This window comes from Archocentrus centrarchus, chromosome 7 (assembly GCF_007364275.1).
Source record: "Archocentrus centrarchus isolate MPI-CPG fArcCen1 chromosome 7, fArcCen1, whole genome shotgun sequence".
Taxonomy (NCBI): domain Eukaryota; kingdom Metazoa; phylum Chordata; class Actinopteri; order Cichliformes; family Cichlidae; genus Archocentrus; species Archocentrus centrarchus.
This window is the reverse complement of record NC_044352.1, coordinates 1,480,480-1,489,947: the sequence shown is the minus strand read 5'-3', so window position 1 is coordinate 1,489,947 and position 9,468 is coordinate 1,480,480. Positions and strand designations below refer to the sequence as shown.

Below are 9,468 nucleotides of genomic sequence, written 5' to 3'. Positions count from 1 at the left end.
TGGTGCGCATGCGCGCCGACGAACCCGGAACTGCGAGCGGAGCGGTGTGTTTGTTTGAGGGAGACTGCGGATAGAAAGATGCAGCTTCACTTCACTAAAGACGCTTTACCGGACTCTGTGGGCACCGACTTCCAGAACCTGAACAAGCTGAACGAGCAGGTAAATGCGGACGTTTCACCGAAGCAGGTGAGCTTTACAGGAAGTGTCAGAGCTCCGGGCTGACGTTAGCGGAGCTGTCAGGTACCGCAGCACAGGTGTACGGAGCGTCTCTGCTCCCAGCCGCTTTACACTGTACCCCACCCCGGCAGGGAGACACGGGCTGCGGGCTCAGGTGAGCCGAGACCTTCAGTCACGTGACTGCCTGCTGACGAATCACGGGTGGCGTCATTTTGTCGGAAGGTTTATTTATTATTACAAAATAACGTCGTAAAAACCAGGATTACACAAACAACAATCAAACACGGTGAACATGCACAACAACAACAACTAACAATAAACAGAAGCGTTTGATTCAAAAATACTTTCACGGCTTTCTTACACTGAGTCAGACCATGAAGGAAGGAGCTTCCTGAGTGCTGCTTAAAGAAACCTGGATTTACCTGAGCCCAGGTATCTGCAAGGATCAGTGACGTTTATTAATGTCATTGAAGCCGTGGGCCAGAGTATTAAAAACAAGACTGAGATTCAACTGAGCAACACTTACTGCTAACATACCGCTAACACAGGTCACTGTGTGGGAGCCTGTGCAGGCGGCCGGCTCTGGGTTTATTCTGCAAACTCACTTTTCTTTGTGAATCAGCAGCTCATCCCACAGGTGAGCACAGGTGAGCACAGGTCACTGCAGGTCAGCACAGGTCACCGCCTCATCCGTCTACAGAGCTCCACTTTACTGTCAGAGGAAAACTGATGGGGTCAGAGTTCATCAGCACCAGGAGCATCCAAAAATGCTGCTGAGGCTCCAAACACCAGATAACACACACGAGTCACAGCCAGAGCCCCCCCCCCAAATAAACAAAGTCATCAGTAACTGTTAAATGAGGAAGGTGCAGGCAGTCTTTATATGTAAGACGCTCGACTTCAGCAGTGCTTTGATAACTTCAGAAATGAAAACAAAAGAAGTAGAAACAGAACATAAATCTACTGAGTTTAAGTGGCGGCTCCACAGTGTGGAGGTGTGGTGGTTTAACACAGCCTAACGTGGAAGATCCCTGGTCCGATCCCAGGAGGAGACGCAGATCCCTTTGGGAGTGCTGCAGGAAAGATGTGAAACTGCCAAATGAAACAAGTGGAGCTGCCTGCTGTGCTGAGCCCTCAGTCAATCAGTGAAATGAAAAATGAGTTGAAGTTGTTGTAATTTGTTGCGCTGGTGTGATTTGAGTCTTTAGTCCCTTCCCGGCTCACTGTGAGTGCGCCTCCTCACACACGGGAAGGGAAATGACATCAATCCAGCTTCTGCCTGACGTAACGGCTCTCTGACCGGACGTATCCAGAGAAAACGAAGCCCGTCCTGTTGGCTCGGAGCTCAGTCTGCAGTTAAAAACCTTTTCAAAGAGAAGCTGTTGGTGTATCAGCCTGAAATCCCTCCAAACTGTCCTCTATTATGGGCTGCTTCCTTTGGTTAGGTGAGCCAAGCAAGGCAGTTCCAGTATGTTGAGATCTCCTTCATGAGTGATAGGAAGGTGGAGCCCTGCACTCATTTTCAGGTTGATCTGTGTTCCTCTGTTCCCACCCACTGTGGGTAGAAAGAGTAAGATGGTGGATACGAGCGGCCTTTTGTGTCGGCGGTGAATCGGCGCGCCGGCCGAAACGCTGCACGAAAACGTGAAGTTTCTCACAGCAGCTTCTTTTTCATGTGTGCAGCAGTTTCAGCGCCTGATTGGAATTCTGTTCCAGTTCCTCCTGGAGCCGAAAGAGGTGAACACACACACACACATATACAGACACACACACACACACACACATTTTGATGTTAATGGGACTGGGTGATTAGCCTTGATAACTGAACCGAAGTAAAACTTCGGCTGCCCTTTTGTGTGCGTGTGCAAATGAATGCATGCATTTTTCTCTGTGTGTGTGTGCGTGTGTGTGTGTGTGTGTGTGTGTGTGCGTGTGTGTGTGTGCAGACAGAGAGGTTCATGCAGCAGCTCACTGAGTTTGCGGGGGAGCACGGGATGAGTGCCGGGCCTCTGAGGAACCTGATGAAGAGCGTCCTCCTGGTGCCGCAAGGTGGGAGACACACTCATCATCCATTGGACACTTGAATCACGGGCGTCATAAATCCAGCGCTCTCAGCTCTCACACCCAGATTAGGTGTTGGGAATCGTGTTGCTGATGCTTTCTTTTCCCCTCCTTTCTTCTTCATCCAGACATCAACCCAACCCTGTTAACCAGCAGTGTTTGTAGGTGGAGAGTAGAACCAGAGCACGTGTACGACTTTGTAATGCAAAGAAGGATGTGCACGTTAGCTTAACTGGTGATTCTACATTGTCTGTAGGTGTGACTGGAAGGTGGATAAAGGTGCATGAAGATTCATGTATGTGAAAATGTCGTTTTTTAGGAGAAATGTGAATAGTTTTTGAAGCTTTTCAGTTGGAGTGATTATTTTTGTTGCTCCCTGATTACAAAGACCTGGCAGAACTATTTAATAAAGCAGTGATTCAGTGAAGTGAGGAACGCTTAATAACGACATCTCGGATTTAAACCTCTCCTGGGAGGAGACGAGACAGATGTATGTGATGCAGCGTGCAGAAACCCAGCTCCACAGTTTTCTTTTTTTTACATTTTTATATTTCCTACAATGAAAAAAACCTGTAAATTAGCATGAAAGAACAGATTTATTGATCTTAATTTATTTAAATCAATTTTACACTGAAGCTGTCACACTGTTTCTGTTCTCTGACCCTTTGTACTTTAGTAACGATGCAAACAGAAACAGTCACATGCAGCACTTTCACAGGTCATGAAGCTTCAAATTTACTGAAAGAAGTAAAGCAAGTTATTATTGATTAAGATGCATTCTTGAACGGGAAAATGAGTTTTAGTGTCCGAATGTTGGTTCAAGTCTGCCTTCTCCAGTGTGCTGCTCACATTGGTCTGAAAACAGGAACTCAGTTTATTTGCTGAATATTTAACATCATTTTTATTTTCAAACAAGTTTTTGACAGATTTCTGAAATATTTGTGTCTTCTTATTATATGAGAGGTGGGCCACACACACACACCCACACGATCCAGCTGATTATTTATTAAGGGAATTGAATTGAACCAAAAATGATATCCTGATTGGTTGGGGTTAGGGTGGAGAGCTCTCTGGGTATCACTAATTAACTAATTTTGGCCCAGGAAGAGCGGCGCACCGCCCGTCACTACCCCTGAGTCGATGGTTCTGGGAGGTCCTCGGGTCAGCCCCATTGGAGCACTATTAGGGGCGAGATAGAGTCCTGGGTCCTCGACCCCAGTTCCTCCAGTCTGCGTATCCTCGCTGAACCCCGAGTTTCCTCGATGCGTCCATCAGAGCGCGAGGGCTTCAGATAAAAGAGCTTAGGTGTAGAAATAAAAGTGTTTATATGAATGTGTTTGATTGGGTGAATGATGCTTGTAGTGGAACACACTTTGAGTAGAAAAGTAGTGTAGAGTACCGATCCATTTAACGTTTACAATGAAGGACTTTATTTCTCCAAAACTGATGCTGTTTGCAGTCAGAGGAGCTGCCCCCTGCTGGCAGTTGGAAGGACTGCAGGTGTTTGTGCTCCTGGACCACGAGGACTTCAGCAGCCAAACTCGGCACACAGGTTAATCTTAGGTCCCCGAAGGTTCTGAGCCATGTCAGACCTTTAACACCTTATAAAAGCATCCTACCATATTTATTTCACCATAACCTCATTTATTGCCCAAAAGTGACTTAAAGTGACTCATTTTAAGCATAGAAACAGCCTCCTCTGCTCCTATTTTTGTACTTTTCTCAGTGTGATTTAAAAAAAGCACAAACAGACCAGACAACACTGTAACGTGGGTGTGTACCAGTGATGGCCAAAATACCAGATCAGTAGTCCAGAGGCCAGCCGGCAATGACATGGTGGCTACGTCCATCTTTCTGTACAGTCTGTGTCTGGTGCAGAAAGCGGTCTGTTTTTCCTCTGCGGTGTTTTTCTCACTGTGGGATGTGGTCACATGTTCAGAGGTTAACAGGAGTTGAGTTTTGGCCAGTTTTGATTTATAGCCGAGTGTCAGATTTTATCTCTTGATGCCGCAACACTGAACACAGTCGGGGCATATCAAGCTTTAAATTTTTCCCTGCAGTAACAGTTTTCTGAGGCACATGTGTGAGTGACAGTGGGACATGGGATATTACAGACCAGGAGACTGTCAGTGTTTGGTTCAGTGTGATGGAAGCAGCAGGTTCGAACAGGTGTAAGTGAAGGCCGCTGAGACTTTGTTCAACACGTATCATGTTGTCTTTCTCTGAATGATTCCTGCCAGCATGAGAAAATTAATGGAAAATGGAAAACACTTCCCTTTGTTCCCGCTCGGGTTCTCTGGAGCCCCGATGTGCAGCTGCATTCTTGATGATCCGCCCGGCTGCAGTCCATGCAGGTAGTTTCTGATAAGTTTAGCTCTTTAGTGCTCCTCACACCTGGGTGAAATATTTTGGGGATTTTCTGTTTTCAAACTTGAGACCGAAGTGGAGCGATAAAATGTGATCTGCAACAGGAAATATAAAAAAATAAATAAGAGAAACTAAAAGAGTGTGAGCGATTTTCCTTTTCTAGTCCAACTCTAATGAATGAGTCATTTTTACAGAGTCTCCTTCAAGGTTATTATATAGACTTCAGAACAAAAACTGCAAAATAAACAAAGTTTTAGTTTTCATTCAGTTTTAGTAAAACTGTCCATACAGCCAGCCTCAGAAAGTTTTAGAGCATCTCTTTATTCAGACTGAGACGTCTCCATGACTGAGGTGTCTCTGTCGGGGTCTCCTTCTCTGTGACGAATCCCAGCGTGTACATACTGAAAACTAACGCTGAAAGGAATTAAAAAGAGCGGTCTCAGCAGATGACCCCCCCCTCCCAGAGCCTGGTTCTGCTGGAGGTTTCTTCCTGTTAAAGGGAGTTTTTCCTTCCCACTGTCACCAAGTGCTGCTCATAGGGTTATTGTAGGGTCTTTATCTTACTTTATAAAGCACCTTGAGGCGACTGCTGTTGTGATTTGGTGCTATATAAATATAATTGAATTGCATTGAAATTGAATAGAAATAAAAAATGAATTTTCTTTAAAAACTAAACAGAAATGAACAAACCCACTCTGAAACTAATTTAAATTAAATAATAAATAAAATGGCATTAGAACTCCGTGTGTCTCTGCAGTGGGCCCTAAATCTGGCTTTGTGGAGCTAATTAAAGGCGTCCCACAGGGTTCCATTTTGGGACCTAGCTTGGTTTCTTTTTTATAAATGACATATACACTTAAGTGAAACTACTCCTCTATGCCGATGATACCATGGTTTACACACAATGCTCTCTCTTTAGTACAAAACTGCATTCAGTCATTACAGACTCCTCTGTTTACTTTTAAATGCTCACAAAAAAGTTTATGTTCCTCATCCACAGGAAACTGATCATTTTAGTATTTTTACACTTGATAGTAAATCCATTGAAAGGGTGTTTTGGGGGGTATGTATGTTTTATTCAGCTTTTCTGCCTGTGATTTATTAGAGTGATATACTGCATCAGGGTGTCATGTCCTCAGCTTAAGAGTGTTAATCCAGTGTGTTTTTGTCCTGGGTGTCTGCATGTCATGTTGTGTATGCTGCATTTGATGTTTGTGTGCACTGCTGCTTCACTGGCCACGTGTCTCTTGTAAAAGAGATTTGACCTCAGTGGGACCTCCTGGTAAAATAAATGTAAATATATTCAAAATATGAAACCGTAGTAACTCTGGTCTCCACACTGATTTATATGTGTGCATACCTCCACAGTATTTTCCCACGGCACTCAAAACCTGACACTCGACAGGTTGAGTTATGAACAGTAACAGGAAGGTTTCCGTGTCTGTTTTGTCCTCAGGAGCCCTGAAGAAAAACCTGACAGCAGATCAGATCAGAGAAGACCTCCTGACATTAGGTAATCCCTGAGAGGGCTGCAGATTCTCAGTGATTTATTGTAACATTTCTGCTCATGAAGCCAAACCTGTTTCCTCTGGTCATTTCTCAGGGCTGAACGGGGAAAAGGCGGCTCACTTTTCACAGCAGGTAACAAAAATTCACTGATCTGTTGTTACTGATGAAGACATCATCGAGGGCTTTAAATCCACTTTCAGAGCTACAATTCTAATTTTTCCCACTGCTACCAATGATCTGTGGGCTACTTCCCCAGCTAATGTGATTAATAAGTTATACATCATGTCAGTCATTATTGATTTTATCCATCAGTACATCCTGTAATGGCACAAAGCAAAGATGAATTTGCTTTGTGCCATTACAGGATGTACTGATGGGTAAAATTACCGCCCATTAAAGTAAATGTTCTCTGTTTTTGCTCCTGTTCTGTCGTCAGCTACACGCTGCAGCGTTATTTACATCTGCAGCATGAACACGTCACAGGCTGAGGGTGGAAGTGTGTCCTGGGGTTATTTTCTCCGTGCTGTGACTGGAAGCAACGTCAGGCTGCAGCTCACAAACACTTGACTCGAGCGTGAACCATCAGATTTAACTGCTCATTAATAGAAGGCCTCAGAGTGCCATTCCCACACGTGTGTGTGTAACGAACACACACACGTCTTACAGTAACAGTCGACATGAGGGTGGTTAGCTAGCTGTGACTTAGCTAGTCAGCATGGTGGGTTCCATATACACCCGGTGTGTGTGTGTGTGTGTCATAACTGTTTGGACCGGTGCTAACTCACACACATGTCAGCACATGTTGGACACGTACTGCTCTGGTTACTCAGAGTTTAAAAGTCTCTCCAAGCACCTTCTTATCAGATAATCAATACCTTCATCAGCTCAGGAGTCTCACGTTTGTACCTGTATTCCTGCAGTGGGGGGAGCACTACGCAGCGCTGACCAGGCTCGCCCTCGGACAGACTCTGATGGTCAACCAGCTGGTTGACATGGAGTGGAAGTTTGGAGGTAAGACGGAGCGAAACCAGAGCTCGCATCAAATTTAGCTCAAATTATAGGTTCACTTTCAGTCTATTTGTGAGGACGCCCGTGCCCTGAACTCACAGTCTGCACTTTATTTCCATTTAAACTCCTCGGACCTGTGCAGCCAATCAGACCTCGTCGTTTCACATGTAATGACAGTCAACATTTGCAGGGGATAGAAGTATACCAGAGCTGTCAGCATCATCTTTTATGCTCTTATTTAACAGCTAACAGTAGAGAGGGATGGCAGGAGGTTAGGAGCAGAAATGGGAGAGGAAGTGCAGGAAAAGCAGCAACTAGAGGGGCCCTTTAAGCCCAGCTGGGTCTCTACACCTGACCCCCACAATCAGCTGGACTGCAGTATGTTTAAAGAAGCCGTGCAGGTTTACCTATGAAGAGTGCACAGTGGGCGCTTTTTCAGCATTTTGGATCCCTCGTAACTTTACGAGTCCAGGAGATATCCATGTGAAACATTCAGGGCTGAGAAACCATGAAAATATTCACAGCGCGAAGGTGAATGAAGTTACTGCAGACAAACCAGCTGATCCTGAGGGGGTCAGGCAGGAAATTTAAATGTGAAAGAAGCTCCTGAAGGTTTTATCAGCTCTGAAGGCTCAGGCTGTGTTTTGTGATCTTACAGTGACTGTTGGCACCAGTGAAATTCAGAAAGTGGGCACAGTCTTTCTGCAGGTATGACACACACACACACACACACTCTTATCTCGCCTCTTTGTTCGCTTTTGTTGAACACACTCTGTGTCTGCAGCTGAAGCTGGTGGTCAGAAAGGGGAATTCCACTGAAAACGTCTACATGGGTGAGTGAGGCCGCACACTTTAACGCCGTCACACCGCAGACACGAGATATCGTGACCCTCAGCAGGAAGGCTGCGGCCGATAACAGGAAGCTGTGATTTACAGTTAGAGCACTGATGTTTAAGAACAGAAATGGGCACAAGAAGGTGGGACGAAGCCAAAGGAGATCATAAACTGTAGTTTTATGATGATGGATGAGACCGTGGACAGACGCTGCTGCAAGGAAGCAGATGTTATAGAAAAGAAACAGGAACTCATCTGGGGGGGGGCCCTCACAGCTTCATGAATTAAGGCGATGGCCACGTGAATGTTCAGGGCTGACACACACATTTAAGCTGTAAACAAATCAAACAGCCCCACCCTGAAAACTAAATGTGCTCCAGCCAGCTGTGAGCAGCAGGATGGGGGCTCATATATGATAGTCTGAATAAATGTAACCAGCATCAGTGCCTGGATGTTTGGTCTGTTTCTGTGCATTCGCTGGAGAAAAAACCACAAAGTGCATTGTGGGTAAGTGTTCAGGGCTCGTATCAGCATGTGGGAGCATATGAGAGGTGTCCTTGTACCTGGCTCCTCTTATAGCCCCGATTCCTTCAGGGTCACAGTAACTCTGGAAAGCAGGCGTGTGTTGGCACTGCGACGAACACCTTTGATACTCACATGTCCGATCGCATCGATCAAACACCTTCAGGTCTTTTAGAAGTTTTGAAAACTCCTTGAAGGGTCTGATGGCTGCGAGGCTGTCCGTAAATTCAGGACGGCTCTCCTGACGGCAGGGAAAAAATACACCTGAAGTCTAAAAATGGATCGTTTTACCTTCAGTCTGATATTTGTGCTCGTGTTAAATTTGATTTTAAAGCTTCCTCGCCTGTTCTTGCAGGTGGGGAGTTTTTCAGTTTTCTCTCTAACAGGAAGTGTTGCTTTTTTTATTGTTCATGTCTCTGCAGAGCTGACGCTGCCTCAGTTTTACAACTTCCTGCATGAGATGGAGCGAGCCAAGGCCAGCATGGACTGTTTCAGCTGAGTGTGTGTGTGTGTGTGTGTGCGCGTGTGTGTGTGTGTATGTGTGTGTGTAAACTTCATTTACAATAATTTTTAAGTGAAATCTGCCAATAAAGGGGGAGTAACCCGTCATCATCGGAGTCGTTCTCGGCTGTTTTCTTCCTCCGGGCTCGTGTGGGAATGGCGAGGATCACCGGCCTCGTCTGTCAGTAAGATGAAACTTAGTGGGAACATTTTGGTGTTTCCATCAGAAACCCAACCTCACCAGACCGGTTTGATCGAGTTCAGACCTGCTGTCTCCTGCTGATTCAGTGAAAATATCACTTAAATAGGAATTAGTGGTAATAACAGGCTAAATGTAAACAAAATGAGAACCAAAGTGTAGCTAGCAGGAAATGGTGCACACGCACACATATGAAGCTGGAGGCACATTTACAAGTACAAGCACCTTCCAGCACTAATTGTTCAGCCGTCTCACTGTACTCACTAATTAGCTCAGTAACCTCGGAGCGT

The 9,468-nt window shown here is 45.4% G+C and overlaps 1 protein-coding gene across 1 annotated transcript; it reads left to right on the top strand.

Annotated features, from left to right (window-relative positions):
- commd7 (COMM domain containing 7) lies at window positions 1–9,071 on the top strand. Its single transcript, XM_030733125.1, has 9 exons — window positions 1–159; window positions 1,861–1,914; window positions 2,124–2,226; window positions 6,062–6,118; window positions 6,209–6,246; window positions 7,035–7,125; window positions 7,781–7,830; window positions 7,907–7,955; window positions 8,901–9,071. The coding sequence occupies exons 1-9, from the start codon at window positions 79–81 to the stop codon at window positions 8,975–8,977; spliced, it is 600 nt and encodes a 199-aa protein (XP_030588985.1). The 5' UTR covers window positions 1–78; the 3' UTR covers window positions 8,978–9,071.
- Window positions 9,072–9,468: the final 397 nt, after the last annotated feature.

Excerpts from the sequence above, each read along its gene's own strand:
- commd7 (XM_030733125.1), top strand. The coding sequence starts at position 79 with ATGCAGCTTCACTTCACTAAAGACGCTTTACCGGACTCTGTGGGCACC. Across the intron at positions 160-1,860 it reads TGAACAAGCTGAACGAGCAG|CAGTTTCAGCGCCTGATTGG; the intron begins GTAAATGCGGAC and ends TCATGTGTGCAG. Across the intron at positions 1,915-2,123 it reads TCCTCCTGGAGCCGAAAGAG|ACAGAGAGGTTCATGCAGCA; the intron begins GTGAACACACAC and ends GTGTGTGTGCAG.